The sequence below is a fragment of the Penicillium soppii genome (genome assembly GCF_028829465.1).
Source record: "Penicillium soppii strain IBT 18220 chromosome Unknown utg000005l, whole genome shotgun sequence".
Lineage (NCBI taxonomy): Eukaryota > Fungi > Ascomycota > Eurotiomycetes > Eurotiales > Aspergillaceae > Penicillium > Penicillium soppii.
The window spans coordinates 1,973,132-1,990,014 of record NW_026643235.1 but is presented as its reverse complement, the minus strand read 5'-3'; the positions used below and the strand labels follow the sequence as shown (position 1 = coordinate 1,990,014).

The following is a 16,883-nucleotide window of genomic DNA, read 5'->3' as shown; positions in this document are numbered from 1 at the left end:
AAGTTGAGTGGCGTCATTGTGGTTTCCGTTCTCAGACGCGTTCTGAAGTTCCGCCTTTCGCGACTCTACGCTCTTCTTCTCCACATCTCCCCTGGAAGCTCCCTCAACCAACACACCCCCCTTCCTCAACTCAATTACATCCACCCATTTGCTTACCATGGCTGATGATACTGTCTCCGCGCCCGTTGGCGACAACGACCGCGCCGAGCAGATTGACTCCAAGTCCGAGAAAGTGACTGTCTCCGACGACAAGACTACCGGTAAGCATCGCCTGAATCACATTCATTCCTCCTTATTTTTATCTTACAATACTGTTCCGCGGCCGGGGCCCCCCATCTTTGTGCGACAACCGCTAATCTCCATCTTCTTAGAAAGCGCAGTCGCGACCGACAAGCCCGAGGCTGAAGCTACTGCTGAAACTGAGAAGCCTGCTTCCGAGGCTCCGGAGGCCAAGGCCGATGGCGACGCTGAAGCTGCTCCTGCCGATGAGGCTGTGCCCGCGGAGGCCAACGGAACCCCTGCTTCTGCTAAGAAGTCTGCCAAAAACCGCCGCGTCTCTTCCGGTGCTACACCAAAGCTGAACCGAAAGAAGTCTCAGAGTCGCATCACTCACCTCGACGCCAAGCCGGGCCAATACTATCTTGCGCGCCTGCGCAGCTATGCGCCTTGGCCTTCTATCATTTGTGACGACGAGATTCTACCCGAGAGCCTTCTCGAGGCCCGTCCTGTCACTGCCATGCAAAAGGATGGCTCTTACAAGGGTGAATATGCCGATGGTGGTCGCCGCACTCATGAGCGCACTTTTCCCGTCATGTTCTTCGCCACCAATGAGTTGTAAGTTGGCACGCGCCCTTTGCACCCGATGCGAGCTATTTACTGATTGATTCTTTTTTTCCCACAGCGCTTGGGTCCCCAACACAAACCTGACTCCCCTCGATCCTGCCGAATGCAAGGATATTTCTGAGAAGAACAAGACCAAACAGCTTATCACTGCCTACAAGGTCGCATCTGAGGGCCACGATCTCAAATACTTCAAGAAGGTTATCAATGATCATCAGGCAGCCATTGAGCAGGAAGAAGCCGAGCTCGAGGCTGAGGAAGCCGAGAAGGAGGCAGCCAAGGCTGCTAAGGAGGCCAAGAAAGGCAAGCGCAAGTCCAAGGGCGCTGAGACTGATATCGAAATGGAGGACGCAGATGATTCCAAGAAGACCAAGTCTGCCTCAAAGAAGCGTAAGAAGGACGTTGAGACTGATGCAGAGGCTGAGAAGGTAAGATGTACTGCATTTCATTTTGATTAACCCCGCTCATTTGCAAAAATATAGCCGGCTAAGACTCCCAAGACCAACACGAAGCTCAAGTTGACTACTCCCAAGGCTCCCGCCGAGGAAAAGAAAACCCCGGCCAGCAAAAGAAAGGCGCCTGCCAAGAAGGGAAAGGCCGCTGCTTCCCCTAGCGACGACGACAACAGCGCTGATGCGAAGGAATCAGAGAAGCCCATTGACCCCGAGGAGCTCAAGAAAAAGAAGGAGAAAGAAAGTACGCACACCCCTATTCCCAGGCCCCCTATCCCTTTTCACAAGCTCCCCTTTGCCCTGCGTGCCGACCAGGATCACTTATACCTTACAGTTCTGTTCCTCCGCCACAAGCTCCAGAAGGGCTTCATTTCCCGCGAAACACCTCCCAAGGAAGATGAAATGGCCAACATGGCGACTTACTTTGACAAGTTGGAGAAGCACTCCGACTTGGAGGTGTCCATCATCCGGTCTACCAAGATTAACAAGGTCTTGAAGATGATTGTTAAGCTGAATGCGATCCCCCGCGACGAGGAGTTCAGCTTCCGTCAACGCGCCATGAGCATCTTGTCGAACTGGAAGAATGTCTTGGACGCAGATACCCCCGTTCCTGCTGACAAGAGCGACAAGCCTACCGCCAACGGATCTAAGGAGGAGGATGGCGCCGATACCCCGAAGCTGGAGACCGAAGAGGAGAAGGAGCCCGAGTCCAAGTCGGCCAAGGATGACGCTGATTCACTGATGCCTGATGCGGAGGCAGAGAAGGCTCTTGAGCCCGCGAAGGAGGTTGCAGATATCGAGAAGCCAACCGAGGAATCGACAGAGAAAACCGAAAAGCCTGCTGAAACTGAGGACAAGCCAGCCGAGGAGCCAGCTGCGGAGGCTGCTGCTTAAGTCTGAGATCCACGATTGCGATGAGATGTCTACTTTCTTGCTTCAGTCCTTTTGCGTTTCATAATGTTTGCTTGTTCGCTTCTCTGTCTCTGTTTCAATCTACGCGCTTCCGTCGTGTTTTTTTGGTGCTTTTTTCTTATCTGTAACTTGTCTATGCAATACTGGGATACGAGGCTTGAGCAACCAGCCAACCAGCTTCGAAGCAATGGAAAATGTGATTGTTCTTTTTTTAACTTCAGTTTTCACCGACTACGTTTGTACATGGGGGTTTCCCCAGCATGAAGTGACCTGGGCCTTGGCTTTCGGACGGTGCACTCCGTTCGCTAGTCAACCAGTGAAGAAAGGGATTGAGGAAGAAACGGTGTTGTGGAAGGAGATCAACGTATGGAAGGACATGTTCATTGTATCAAAGCAGGAATCTTTAATGAAACATAAGTGTTCTATTGCATGTTCTGCGCAAGTCTTACAACAGTAAAATCCCATGCAATAGGGTTGATTATTAATGATAATAATCATGAAAGTCTCTATCGAATGTAAAGTACATGCAAATCAGATATCCCTGCGCCTTCTATATGCACATGCTATTTTATATGCCGAACAAGAGAAAACAGGTTCAGTCGAATCTCATCTTAGACCTTTGCACTCGCACTGTCATCGACTGCAACAACTACCACAACACAAATATCATCGACCTTTCCGCCGCGGTAGTAATCACCAGGATAGTACCGTTGAGCCTCCTTCGCAAAAGGCCCATCACGACGATAGTCAACGCTGGCCTTCTTCGCCTCCCCAGCAATGGTAGAAGCAAGGACAGACTGCAACGTGGCCTCATCCAGTCTAGAATCGGAATCCTCCTTCGAAAGGGCCGAACCTGATGGTGTAGGAAGTGCATCGGCCACTCCACCCGGCGCAGCCAAAGCTCGCAAATTCTCCGAAACACCAACACCAGACTCGGTCGCTGTCCAAGCACCAGTCATGACCATGCGACTGGTGACAAGTTTGAGGATATCCTGATTATTCAAATTATCAAAAACACCATCAGTGGCCAGGATCAGCACATCCCCATGCACCATTTGCACATTGGTAACAGACGCATCCTTAGGGAAATCCTCCAAAAATGCACCCCCGAAAACATTCGCCTGTGCGCGCATCCTCGGCGGAATAACGCTCAACTGAAAAGGCGTATTAAACCCATGCGTCTGCGGCACCGAGTAAGAATGCACAGCGGCCCTCCTCACCAGCACAGACCCGGAATCTCCCAAATTCGCCAATTCAACCCTCCCATCTGGCAATGCCACCCCAACAGACGCTGTACTGCCACCGGCGCGAATCGTCGGATCAGCAACGACGCGATCATACCCTGCCTGAAGCAGGTGTTTGGGCCGCAATGCCTCAGCAGGCTCATGCCATGTCTCCGCCGTGTGTGCCATGTACCCGCACAAGCCGTGCGAGAAGTCTGCCGGATCGACGCGGGACTCAGTCCAGCCACCGACGCCGTCCGCGACGGCGAAGGCGACGGCCTCGGCGTTGCCTTCTTGGTGATCTGAGATTCTGTTACCGATTCTGCTGACGAAAAAGGCATCTTCGCCGCTGTCTGGGCGGGTGCGGCGGCGGCTGACGGAGTTTGTTTCTTTTGTTACGCCGAGTGCTGGGCCGGAGGGGTCGAAGTTGTAAACGTTTTTAAGGGGATGAAAGCGGCGGTTTTTGCCACTTGAGGAGACGGCAACGCGGTAGGAAATTTTGGAGCTGTTGTGTTGTCTTGTGCTATGGAAGAATCGAATTTTGGTGAGGTGTGTTCGTTGTCTGGGGATATGTTGAGATAGGGAGAATGTGTAAAGGCTGTCTCGAATGGCATAGAGACTACTGCAGGCTGTGCTGCAGGCTCTACTGGAAACACTTGGCGCGATCATTTTTGCGCTGTATAAAGATATGCGAGGGAACACGAAATTATGTATAAGGATAGTTGTCCAAAAGGTTAAAAAAAATCCCAAAGCCAAGTGAATCTCAACGGATAAGATTGTACCCGCTCTTATCGTCGACCGCCTGGCGTCATGGATTTTTTTGTTGATACCTGAGGATTTAGGCAGAAATATATATATAGACTTAGGATATTGTGAATGATGACTTTGGAACATTCAGATAGAACAGTTGTTTTAGATATTCTGTAATTGCATTATTCACAATTCCAACCTGTCATAGTCTCATGGAGACAAATCGTATACTTCCACTACACCTTTGGTCTACCGCCAGCAAACCTCCATCAATTCTGCCGCCCGCAACAATCTTCCCGCTGTTCTTCTCTTCTCCAAATAACTACCCCATTCACTTACTTAATTTACAACTTCTTTAATCCATACATCTTACTTGAGCTACTGAAGCTTGCGCTTCCAACCGCCCAAGATGATGCACCCAGCTCGACAAGCATATGTCGAGGAGGACACAGACATGGTCAACTTCGCCGATCTTCGTGAGTCGCGCTCCAGCACATCTTTCAGGTCTCCAGCTAATTATATCCAAACTACAGCGGTCGATCGTGACTATGACATGCCCTCCGCAGAAGCAGGAATCCCCTCCTCGCGCGCCTCCGCCATTCTATCGCAATTCGAGCGGAAACGCCGAGCAGCAGCAATGGTAGTACCAACCGATGACACCAGAGTCCGCGCACGACTACTAGAGCTCGGCGAGCCGATCACGCTATTTGGCGAAGGTCCTTCAGACCGACGAGACCGACTCCGCGAACTGCTGACCGACATGGCGGACGAACAAGGCGGGGACATCGAAATGGAAGAACCCGAAGCCGAGGAAGAAGGCGAACAACAAGAAGAATTTTACACAGTCGGCAGCGACGCTTTACTCGATGCGCGCAAGGATATCGCACGTTACTCTTTACCGCGCGCGAAGGCACGAGTCGCTCGATTGAAGGAGGAATCGACAATTCCACTCCGAACACATGTCAAGCACCGGAAGGCCGTCAAGGAAAAATTAGAAGGATTCGAGTTATTCGGGTCGCAGATTGCTGGAGATCGGCCCGTTAGCATTTGTCGGTTCTCGCCGGATGGGCAGACGATTGCGGCTGGAAACTGGGCCGGTGGGATCAAATTACTTACTGTGCCTAATTTGGAAGAGACGGCCAATTTGAAAGGTCATGTTGATCGTGTGGGTGGTTTGTCGTGGGCTCCTGGTGCCACGCTGCCTGGATCGAATGTCTCTCCATCAAATGTCAATCTGATTTCGGGAGGAGGAGAAGGGAATATCAATCTCTGGGCTCTTGATCAGAATAAGCCATTGGCGACGCTATCTGGACACTCTGGACGTGTATGTCGCACGGAATTCCACCCCTCTGGCCGATATGCAGCGTCTGCATCTTTCGATACTACGTGGCGGCTGTGGGACCTTGAGAAGGAAACCGAGCTACTGCTGCAAGAAGGTCATTCACGAGAAGTCTACACTGTGGCATTCAATAATGATGGCTCATTGGTGGCTAGTGGTGGATTTGACAGTAATGGACGAATCTGGGATTTGCGAACAGGACGCACAGTGATGATTCTCGAGGGTCATATTCGGGAGATCTACGGTCTGGACTGGGGTGTTGATGGTTACCGGGTGCTTTCCGGCTCTGGCGATGGCTGGGTCAAATGCTGGGATCTGCGACAAGTCCGGAGCACTGGTGGTATTGGAGCCCACAAGAGTTTAGTCTCTGATCTCCGCTGGTATAAAGGAGCAGAGTCTACTTCTTTCTTGCCTTCCGCAGATCAGATGGATATTGATGGCTCAGACGCAAAAGAGCCCGTCCAACCCAAGAAATCGGGCACGTTCTTTGTGAGCAGTGGATTTGACAAGAATGTCAATGTCTTCAGTGTGGATGATTGGTCCTTGGTGAAAACCTTGAGCGGTCACTCGGGTAATGTCCTGAGTGCCGATGTCAGCCACGACGCGAAGTGGATTGCCAGCTGTGGTCATGATCGCACAGTGAAGCTTTGGGGGATTGAATGAGGGACTCTTGTTACTCTCTATTGATTCTCGAGGATGTAGAAGATTGGTCAATCAGCGAGACTATCATCTATCTCTTGGATATGATTTGGAAGAACCAGATCTACATCCTCAGCCTGTATACAATGTACGTTGCGTGCAATCGCCTTGAATGCCATCAGCCCTTATACCCTTATGTCGGTCAAATCGACTCCGACCCTTCTCAGCCTTCAATGTATCAGATTCTTTCAGCAAACACAACCAGAATGTGTAGCAGGCCCTGTTTATAGTTCATATTTGGTCACGTGCAAGTTGCGGGGATGACGTAAAGTTATCAGATAGAGACCGAGGGTATTTTATCCGCAGAGCTGCACTGTCACTGTCACTGTCAACCATCACAATGGCTTTCCGTCAGAAAGTTGCCCTGCGCCTTTGTCGCCCAGTATACTCACCACTTTCAAGGCCAACACATTCACTATCGATCGCCAGCCAAAATGCTCAGCATCACCAACCAGCAAAGATGTTGACAAACTTCTGGCAAACACAAATTCCCCAAGCAAGCACGCGCTATGCTTCAACAAAGTCCTCAGCAGAACCAATCGGTCCAGCACTGGCTGGTGCACCAGACATAACAAATCACTACACAATCTTCGCCAAAACTCTCCCATCAGGCCCACCCCCCGCCGCCCCCTTCGCAATCTCCATAGCAGACCTCAAGCGCGAATTCCTCCAACTCCAAGGCCTAGTCCACCCAGACAAATTTCCCAACGGGACTCAAAAGCAACATGCAGAGGGTCTGTCCGCGCGAATCAACGAAGCCTACCGCACACTGCTCGACCCGCTCCAGCGCGCACAGTACATCCTACGCGAATGGCACGGGATCGATGTCACAGCCGAAGATGCAGCGACCAAGCACGCTCTTGATCCCGAGACGCTGATGGAGGTCATGGAGGTGCAGGAGACTATCGAGGAGGTTGGGGCAACCGCTGAAGCGGAGAGCCAGATCAATGCTTTGAAAAAGGAGAATGAGGGGCGGGTTTTGGAGTGTGTTGAGCGTTTGGGAAGGGCATTTGAGAAGGGTGATTTGGAGGCTGCGAGGAAGGAGTGCATTCGGTTGCGGTTTTGGTACAGTGTTGGGGAAGGACTGAGGGAGTGGGAACCTGGGAACACGGAGATTCGGTTGATGCACACTAGCTGATTGTGGATATTTACAGTCGGTGGATGTGTGGTTGAGATATTGTGTGTGTATATGACTTTGGAGGTATCTGAGTAGATCCTGCTCTTGTAGATAATGACTGTAGAATTACGCTATTGTATACCTATATGCAAGTATGTGCTTGTTTATATCATTTATTCTAGAAGGCAGAAGGCGAAAGGCGATGTGACATGAAAGGGTAGGTTTATAGTTATACCTACGTGTTCAGTATATTACAGCTTCCAGCAAAGGAGGGCGATATATACTCAACCTGTCAAAGATGCAAGAGCACCGTGGACCCGAAGTCATTTGAGATCAATATCCAATTTCAAATCCAAGAGGTATCATATCACAAAATATCCAAACAATATGACGTTGATCATAACAGCCTTTCTATGGCTATGCCTATATTTGGCTATAGGCCGTTGGACAGCTGTTGACCGCCACGTTTAAAAACTTCCAATAAAAAACAAAATCGAAGCTTCAAATTCCAGCAAAAGAAGACGCTATGGATTTCGACAGAAAATCAGCCAGTGAGGCCACAGATTGGGTTGTTGACATGCTGGGATTGGGCACAAAAATGGCTGTCAGCCGACAATCCTAGTTCATGCATCCCCATCTCGGCACGTAGAGGTCTGAGCTGTGGAATTTCCCTTCGCTGATAGCGGATGACGCTTTAATGCACATTTGGAGTCTGTTGCATGATAATTGCGTTCGACAGGACAAAGAATACGTGGTGTAAGGACTGAAGTAGCTGGGAGTACCAAGTACTACAGTCAAATCAGTCAAATCAGTCGGTGTTTCGGTCCCATTTCGCATCGATTCCAAGTGTCAGTGCTGTCTGCTAGCGCTATTAAATCAGGTTCAGTTAAATCTTGTTAGTTCTAGTATAAATGGGGCGTCAGTCTGTTCCCCATCAGAGCTGCACACGTAGCTGTGGCTAACTTCTCTGTCGGGATTCGGGTGAATTATTTAAAAGATTAGTTCTGCGTGTTAAAGAGATCGTTCCGACCTATTTTTTTTCTTTTTCACCTTTCAAGTCGAGAAGAACACTCATGGATTCCATCCGCGATTATAGCAGGTAGAATCGCATCTACACACTATAGTTAGGACCTCTCTAACAGACACAGTATCATCCACTCACCGTCGTTCACCTTCCTTGTCGGCCCAAAGCACACTAAGCTGACAATCCAATCGGGTCTCGCTCAGCATGTCTCTAAACCGCTGCATAATCTCATGAATGGCCATACAAGAGAATCAAAACACCGAATCGCCGTACTGGAGGACGAGGATGTCGAAACTTTCGTCGCATTTTGCGAATATGCATACACCGGTGATTACAGCGTGCCTCGCCCCGAGCCGGAGCCGGAGCCGGAGCCGGAGCTAGAGGAAGATCCTGGAGTTGGAGTCGTAGAGAGTGCGCCCAGTACCGCCACTTGGAGAGACACATACCGAACTGCTTCAGTCTCTTCCTCCGCGGTGCCCCCGCATGCACCGACACCGCCTCCCGAGCATCGCCGCGGTTATGGCTCGGCCTCTGGATCTGCGTACCAGGAGTCGCAGCCTGATACATTGATATTGGGGTCGGTGACCACTGCGGCGGAGCCTGAGCCAGCAGTAGAGCTAGTGCCTGAAGATCATATCGAGGCATTTGAGACGGACGCTGCACCGGGGGAGGAGGAGGAGGCACCACTATCTGCTCCCGCCCAAGAGTTTCCTGAAGTGACTGACGAGCCTGCCGCGGCTCCAGCTGAGGAACCTGAGCCATGGGGACTGGAACAACCAGTCAAGACGTCGTCGAAGAAAGAAAAAAAGAAGAAAGATCTAAAGAAAAAGAAAGATCTAAAGAAGAAGAAAGAGAAGAAAGGTAATGGAGGCAACGAGCCAGAGCCAGAGCCAGCGCCTATGGAAGACGAAATCCCAGAATGTGAGCCAGCCAGCCTCACGCCGCCATCGACACCTCCCACCTATTCCAAGGCAAAACCAGAAGAGTATTCTGCAGAGCCCGAGTGGCCAGCAGATGCTGAGCCTGAGCCTGAGCCACCACAGCCAGTGGAAGAATGGCCTGAGTCCAAGTCCGCACCCGTAACACCATCAATGGAAGATTCGTGGACTCAAAACCAAACCAACAACCGAACCCGCCAAAGACCAATGCTGGACATGTCCTTCGCCAACCAACAAGCTTCCTCGCCCTGCGAGCCAGGCCTCAGTCTCTGGGAGGAATTCGCCTCTCTCCAATACAATGAAGAGACAACCCCCAAGTCAACTACCCCACCAACCCTCCCCTACCTAACTTTCCACGCAAAGGTCTACGTCTTCGCCACCCGCTACTTGATCCCGGCCCTCGCCCAGCTCTGTCTCCGCAAGCTCCACGCCGATCTCCTCACCCTGCCCCTCGATAATAGTCCCTTGGCAGCCTCGAGGGCCCAGATGGTCCTCGACCTCGTACACTACGCATACACGAAAACCGCCCGGCTGGAACCCATCTCACCGACGTCTGCGACGCAGCTTCGAGAGAATGAGCTCCGCAGGCTGGTCGTGCATTACGCTGCTTGCAAGGTCAAGGAATTGGCGAGGTATCGTGCTGATGAATCGGCAGCGGTAACGCCTTTACCTCAAGAGAAAATGGAGAGTGCGCCAAGAAGTCTGAGGTCACTGCTGGATATGACGACGGAGTTGGCTTCTGATCTTGTTTATCGCATGATGTGAGATTTGGCGCTGTGATTGGATAATGGGGGCATTGATGCCCAGGGGTCCAGAATTTCGATTTCTGCAGAACTTTCGGTTCATGCATTGCTACCCTGGAGAGTGTGTCTAGGTGTGCATAATTGCAATTTGTCATTGTCGTTTGTCCTTTTCCGAGGCGCATAATCTTGCTTTTTGTTTGATGTCCGGATGAGCGTTCTTCCACTTGATTTCAATTGACATTTGAAGGGGTTGACCCCCGGAGTTGTTTCATTCAGATCCCATACTCATACTCTCGGTGGTTCAGTGCCCAAGTTGTAGATCCACCAGCCCCATAGTGCCCTAGAATTCACTGTAGAGTGTAGAGTGGAAAGGGTCCAGGATCTTAGTAACATGTGAAAGATCCCATCTTTGAGAATGTTTCATTGCATTTTTTTCAGGAGTATCACGATGAAGCCTGGGCATCTGGGCATCTTGGCATAGTCATATCAACAAAGGGTCACCGAGTTAAGCGACCAAGAATAAGCATGAACCCCCCTTGAAATGAAAATTTAAAGATCGACAAACATCCATGTTACAATGTTATCTCTTGGCGAGGATCGGATGTCAATAGTGTTGAATTGGCAGAGGGCTGTGTGAAGATAAACGCAGTTCAGAGGGAAAGAAATGCCAAGGAAAAGAATTGAAAAGGGATCAACGTCAACTTGTTTCTTTTCTTGTCTCTCGCCACCTTTGCGTGTTTTATGATGCATACAATAGCACAACGACGTATGGAGTACAATATTGTACTATCCACTTTGATCAACTTCGTCAAACCAGCTTCCACGCAATTGTGTTACCTAGGATCCATCACCATTTTCCACCCAATCCCCTTTCCATTCTCTCACAGCCACCCGAACTAAAGCTTGGCAGCGGACCGTCTATGTTGCTCTGTCGATCATCGTCCTTGGCGTTTGGCGCATTAAACTTTCATCTGTCTCCTATCGGGGGCCTTCGGGCTGCTTCTGCATTGCTTGGAAGCTCACCATCGGCCCGAATAACGGCATTGAGATTCATCATTGTGTGACTCTGTACTAACAGGGGGGTGGTTTTCGAGTGCTTTATATGGTTTGACGACGATTTGACTTACGGAGACTGATATATTGATAGATTGACAACCGGTCTTGTACTTGTACATTGCATCAAATCATCTTCAGTGCGCAGGCAAAGGGTTACGCATCGACGACATTTCTTGGCGAAAGTCCACGTACTCTCCGGCCTCGCCAATTTCTGTATACTATGGAGTAGTGCTTCCGGTATACTATCATCTGCCCAGACTGTGGTGGATCTCTGTTCTCCCGGAATCCCCCTGCACTAACCCCTGATGCACTCTATGAATCGTCTAAGCCCAACACCCTGGGCCGATCTATTCTTATGAATTTCTTGGTTTGCCGAATTTATGGGGCTTGAGATAGCGTTCGCGTCGCTGGTAGGTCCGTTTGACACTCTTCATTGTCTCTATATCCTTGGTCTTCCGTTCTCAAGCACACTGGTCTTGGAACTTTCTTGGCTTGATCTTCAATCCCTCTAGGCATTTGTGATTCTGAATTTGATGCCATTGCTGCCCGTTCTCCTGAAGTATATTAACATCTCCTCTTCCTAGTTCTTTTCTTAGCTATCCATCCAATTCATTCAATTCATCTTTCGACTTCATTCTAGCCTTGCTCATTTTGTTTCTAAGACCCATTGGTCTATAGTCAATTCCATTCGTCTCTATACTTCTTTCATACCTCAGGGCTTTTGTCCATCGCATTCAACCATCCAATCATTCAATCATGTCCAACCCAATTCTACTGGGGGCCTACCCCAACAGTTATGAAGTCCCACCCAGTTCTTCCCACTCCGATAAACCCTTCATGGACACTGAAAAGTCCGAAAAGCATATTCCTCTGGGCTTCCGTCAACGTCTTCGTCATTTCACGTGGGCATGGTACACTTTAACCATGAGTGCAGGAGGTCTCGCCCTTCTCATAGCCAACCAACCCAACACTTTCCAAGGCCTTTATGAAATCGGCCTCGCGGTCTACCTAGTCAACATCCTCCTATTTGCCCTAGTCTGCTCCCTAATGGCCGCCCGCTTCATCATCCACGGCGGAATGCTCAGTTCCCTCGCGCACGACCGCGAAGGCCTCTTCTTCCCGACCTTCTGGCTCTCCATCGCAACAATAGTCACCGGCCTGGAGAAATACTTCGGCGACGACCCGGAACAAGCCTTCTCTACTGCTCTCGAAGTCCTCTTCTGGATCTACTGCGTCTGCACCTTCTCCGTCGCAGTCATCCAATACTCCTTCCTCTTCTCCTCGCATACATACCGCCTTCAAACAATGATGCCTTCGTGGATTCTCCCGGCCTTCCCAGTCATGCTCAGCGGAACCATCGCCTCCGTCATCGCGGAGCGCCAACCAGACCGCTCCGCCATCCCAATCGTCACAGCCGGCATAACCTTCCAAGGCCTCGGATTCTGCATTTCCTTCATGATGTACTCGCACTACATCGGCCGACTCATGGAGTCAGGCCTGCCAAACCGAGAACACCGTCCCGGAATGTTCATCTGCGTCGGTCCGCCCGCTTTCACGGCCCTTGCGCTCGTCGGCATGGCGCGTGGTCTGCCAGAGACATTCAGCGTGCTGGATAGCGAGGACAGCGCCGCTGATGGGCGGATGCTGGAGATTCTGGCGCTTGCTGCTGGTGCATTTTTATGGGCTTTGAGCTTCTGGTTCTTTTGTGTTGCAGCTATTGCTGTTATTCGCTCCCCGCCTACGAGCTTCCATCTCTCCTGGTGGGCTATGGTGTTCCCTAACACTGGCTTTACCATTGCCACTATCACCCTTGGTAATGCGTTTAATAGTACGGCCATCAAGGGTGTTGGGTCAGCTATGTCCATTTGCATTGTCTGTATGTTCCTCTTTGTCTTTGTCAGTCATATCCGGGCTGTTTATCGCCAGGATATCATGTATCCTGGTAAGGATGAGGATGTGTCTGAGTAGACTCACTTCCGATCGAACATTTTTCTTCTTCTTTTTCTCTTTGATCCTTCATGTTGTGTATCTTTCCCTTCTACCGCATACTTTTTGTTTCGTCTCATCTTTTGCATACCTCCATCATCTCCTTGCTCATTATGACCACACCTTGACTCCCATTTCCATTATTTCAAAAGCGTTCAAGCACTTGGCCCCCCTCTCTTTCTGGTTCTTCTTTTTGGCTCCTATGGGAATTTTCTTTTGAATCTGTTTGATTTCGCATCGCTGGCGTTCGGCTTCATCTGACCATTGCGATCTTGCATCTACTAGAGTTTAGTATAGAAATAGAACCATGACGAAGCCATTTCACATTATATGATCAGACTTTCTCCCTTACCAGTCAATGTTTTGATAAATCTATCATTTCCAATGCTAAGACAGTCCCAGCCTAGGAAACTCAGTCAACTGGTGTAAGGTATAATGCCCGGCCGCAATATCAAGATTATACCAGATATAGGATAGCCATTTAGGACCAAAGGCTCTGAAAGGTTTAAATATCAAAGACATTCCTTTGAAGAGATCGTTCTATCTGATCATTCAAGACATAGGCAAGAATGGATCCATCCTAGCTCGTCAAAGTGAAAGTTCAGACAAGAATGACTTTTTCAAGCTTGTAGCTTTAATCTCCATATGTGCACATGTGAAAGGAAAGGTGAGTGTTGTTTGCCATTGCACACTTATCAGCCAGGTATGCATGGCCACAAGCCTAAACTTCCAAAGAGATCACAACGTCTCATCGGTTTGATTTTTTCTCTCTTGATCAACTCAGGTTTTACCTCTGCACTCATAGACCATGCGTTGATCTACAAAGAGAATGGGAACTATGAACCACTGTATGAAACCAGGCCCAGCTCGAAGTCGCAGAAACTAAATCCCTTCCAGATGAAACCGATCTCATCGAGGTCAGAGAATCAGCAGGCAAAGGCCTTGGTGTGTTTGCCAAAGTCAACATCCCACGAGGCACCCGTGTTCTCTCGGAGCTACCTCTGCTTGACCTGGGACACGACAATTCCAAAAATCTAAGACCGCATGATATTCTGAACGCGTTCGAACTCCTTCCACGTGAAAGACAGAGCTTCTACTTAAGCCTCCACAGCTGTTCGACCGACTCATTCGCGCGTGTTGTCGAGCACGAGATGAAGAAAGATTGGATCGATATCCCAGAGGTACAACGCACAATATTTTCCATCTATGCAGCAAACGCCTTCGGCACTGTGTTCCTTCGTGGCTCGCGTTTCAACCACTCCTGTCTTCCCAATACCCATTTTTCATTCAATAGATCCATTGAACAAGAAACCTTGGATTGCGTACGCGATATCACGGCTGGCGAGGAATTAACAATCATGTATCCGGATGTCACAAATCGCAGTCGCAGCCAGCGCCAGAAAGAATTGGATAAATGGGGATTCACATGCACCTGTCCCGCATGCGAGGATACACCAGAAGGCAAGAAGAAAGAGCTTAAGCGGATTGAGCTGCAGAAACTGGATCGAGAACTCGGTGTTCAGGTCCTCATTGGAACGGACATGTCTTTCAGACAGGCTTTGCGAATCGCACAGGAAATGGCTGCCCAACAGGAGTCGGAGGGCTTGGCAATTAGGGCCCTAGCTATCTCGTGAGTGGCATTTCTCGATCAGCTGGATGGCTTTCTGACACTTTTCTAGTTACTACAATGCTGCCAAGTTCTGTTTGGAGTTGAAAGACACGAAGATGGCACTGCTTTGGGCAGAGAAACAGTTGGAAGTTGATCTTTGGTGCGTTGGAGACGATCACCCAGACACTCAGAATGAACTCAAGGTTGTGAATTGGTTGCGAAATGCCGCCATTGACTCGGAGTATGATGAGTGCGTGGCTAAATGGTATCACCTGGCCGACATGTCCAAAGAACCGTGCGAGGTTATAAACACTAGGTGAATGTTTGATAGTGCAATTTGTCGCAACAAGCTCAAAAGTGAATGCAGGCAAGTTCTTTCTGTGACATAGTAGATGAATAGTTACATGGCTTTTAGATTCGCAATGGAGAAATTATTGCCTGCATTGTAGAATTTGTATGATCGATATTGATTTCATCAACGAATTAGCTACTATATTACTTCAGATCATCCATAGTTATATATTCAATCCAGCCGAACTTCATCATTTGAATAAACTGCAACGGAACGCTCTATTAAGCGAAGAAAATGCCAAGATTTGCGTTGTCTCTACCTCCTGCCTATTTGAATCCCGTTGACGGGTTATTTCCTCCACGGCAATTCGACTTGTCCAAACCCTTTGAACCTGAAAAGAATCAAAGTTGAAAAATCACCCTGAGCAAGACGAGTGAAGAGTTGCGACAAAAGAAAAACAGAGACAAGTGCCACAAATGGCTTTCAACGGCTGGCTCTACGGATGCCTTGACAAGATTCTACCACAATACAACGAGTCACAAGGACAATTCAAGTTTGAACAATTTCGATGCTGTTTTGCTGAAGATTCCAGACCAAATGATAAATTCTGCTTGCCTTTGGTTTGGACTCTCCTTCGCCGGAGGATGTGCCATTCTCGAACGTCTTGCAATTCAGGGAGAGCTGGCTACCTGGAATGACAGGCAATAGCTTTATAGCTTTCAATGTCTGAGACTGTTGTTCAAGTGCATTGGAAAACGAAGCTTACATTATTTTTAGAATTCGAGCCCATCTGAGTCATCATCAAGTCAATGGCTAGCACCACACATCGAGCATTACCCTAGACATGTCCCAGTTCACTGACTACCCCAAGAGCCTGGAAACAACTGTTCGAGTATCAAATCCCGTCGTTACAAGGAGAGAGGATCGAATCTGTGACACAGGCCCTCAGAAGTCTTCGAAGTCTTCGAATTGTTTGCATGCGAACCGTAGCCGAACGAATCCTCGCCCCTTGGCTTCGCCCTATCTTCCAACTTTATCCTCATTCGCGTCTCAGTCGGTGATATCTTACCTCTTTGCCTATCTCGCAACACCAAGCCACAAGCGCAGCCTCCAAGCAGCCCACCAACCAATTCCCCGGCCTTTGCCATTCTCTACACAATACCGAAGAATCCTCTGCTTCATCCTCAGTTTATTGAGATGTTAAACCCGCTTCTGAGACTTATTTTGAGCCACCACTATCCTAACCTGGCCCTTGGGATGTGCGCACGCCTCGGTCTGTACATGCAAAACGTGCCACATCTTCTACCCTGTTAGGAAAAATCACAGCTTTGGTGGCATAGGAGCGGTGGTCACTAGGAGTTTGATTCCAGCTTGTTTGGCTGAGTCTGAGAAGGTTGTTTGTTGTTTGTTGATGTGTTTGCAACGAGAAAGATTGGGATCGGGGAGGGTGAGGACGTTTCTGAGGTTGCGGGTGAAGATTTACAGATTGCGGTGAGATGTCTGGTCAAGAGGACTCTGAAATATTGTTGGATGTAAGTCATTGAGCAAGTTAGGGCTTCACCGGAGGGCTGACGGGTGGGGATAACAGCCGTCATGCGCCGACCGTATTTTTGTCCATGAAATCTTTCAAAAATGTGTTACTATGTATTTTGAATGTAGAGAAGTAAATTTCTTGATTTGGCAGATCAAACACTAAATAGGAATTGCATCTTGATTGAAAAATGGTTTGTTGACCTGGTCGACGCGACCGGGGATTTGGTATACAGACGCGCGAATTTGACCACACATTTTAGAGTCACCATTTGCTTGAGACTAAATTTGGAACATTGCTTTCAGGGAATCATTCATATTATTATAGTGACATGAAAGAAAGAGACCCAACATGTTTAGATAGAGAGCAAAG

The 16,883-nt window shown here is 49.2% G+C and overlaps 7 protein-coding genes across 7 annotated transcripts; 6 read left to right on the top strand and 1 right to left on the bottom strand.

The window, feature by feature from the left end:
* Positions 1-157: 157 nt before the first annotated feature.
* N7529_006199 (uncharacterized protein) lies at positions 158-2,186 on the top strand (the record flags this gene model as incomplete). The annotated part of the gene is made up of 4 exons (XM_057241726.1): positions 158-260; positions 372-834; positions 902-1,268; positions 1,323-2,186. The coding sequence occupies 4 exons, from the start codon at positions 158-160 to the stop codon at positions 2,184-2,186; spliced, it is 1,797 nt and encodes a 598-aa protein (XP_057097085.1).
* A 629-nt stretch (positions 2,187-2,815) lies between these two features.
* ppmA (type 2C protein phosphatase PTC7) lies at positions 2,816-4,096 on the bottom strand (the record flags this gene model as incomplete). The annotated part of the gene is made up of 1 exon (XM_057241725.1): positions 2,816-4,096. The coding sequence occupies one exon, from the start codon at positions 4,094-4,096 to the stop codon at positions 2,816-2,818; it is 1,281 nt and encodes a 426-aa protein (XP_057097084.1).
* Positions 4,097-4,586: 490 nt separating this feature from the next.
* N7529_006197 (putative pre-mRNA splicing factor) lies at positions 4,587-6,179 on the top strand (the record flags this gene model as incomplete). The annotated part of the gene is made up of 1 exon (XM_057241724.1): positions 4,587-6,179. The coding sequence occupies one exon, from the start codon at positions 4,587-4,589 to the stop codon at positions 6,177-6,179; it is 1,593 nt and encodes a 530-aa protein (XP_057097083.1).
* A 496-nt stretch (positions 6,180-6,675) lies between these two features.
* On the top strand, positions 6,676-7,353 carry N7529_006196 (J-type chaperone JAC1; the record flags this gene model as incomplete). The annotated part of the gene is made up of 1 exon (XM_057241723.1): positions 6,676-7,353. One exon carries the CDS (start codon positions 6,676-6,678, stop codon positions 7,351-7,353), a length of 678 nt encoding a protein of 225 aa, XP_057097082.1.
* Positions 7,354-8,405: 1,052 nt separating this feature from the next.
* On the top strand, positions 8,406-10,059 carry N7529_006195 (uncharacterized protein; the record flags this gene model as incomplete). Its single annotated transcript, XM_057241722.1, has 2 exons — positions 8,406-8,431; positions 8,481-10,059. 2 exons carry the CDS (start codon positions 8,406-8,408, stop codon positions 10,057-10,059), a joined length of 1,605 nt encoding a protein of 534 aa, XP_057097081.1.
* Positions 10,060-11,849: 1,790 nt separating this feature from the next.
* N7529_006194 (tellurite-resistance/dicarboxylate transporter family protein) lies at positions 11,850-13,061 on the top strand (the record flags this gene model as incomplete). Its single annotated transcript, XM_057241721.1, has 1 exon — positions 11,850-13,061. One exon carries the CDS (start codon positions 11,850-11,852, stop codon positions 13,059-13,061), a length of 1,212 nt encoding a protein of 403 aa, XP_057097080.1.
* Positions 13,062-13,908: 847 nt separating this feature from the next.
* N7529_006193 (SET domain-containing protein) lies at positions 13,909-15,008 on the top strand (the record flags this gene model as incomplete). The annotated part of the gene is made up of 3 exons (XM_057241720.1): positions 13,909-13,927; positions 13,977-14,709; positions 14,759-15,008. 3 exons carry the CDS (start codon positions 13,909-13,911, stop codon positions 15,006-15,008), a joined length of 1,002 nt encoding a protein of 333 aa, XP_057097079.1.
* Between the last annotated feature and the right edge of the window lie 1,875 nt (positions 15,009-16,883).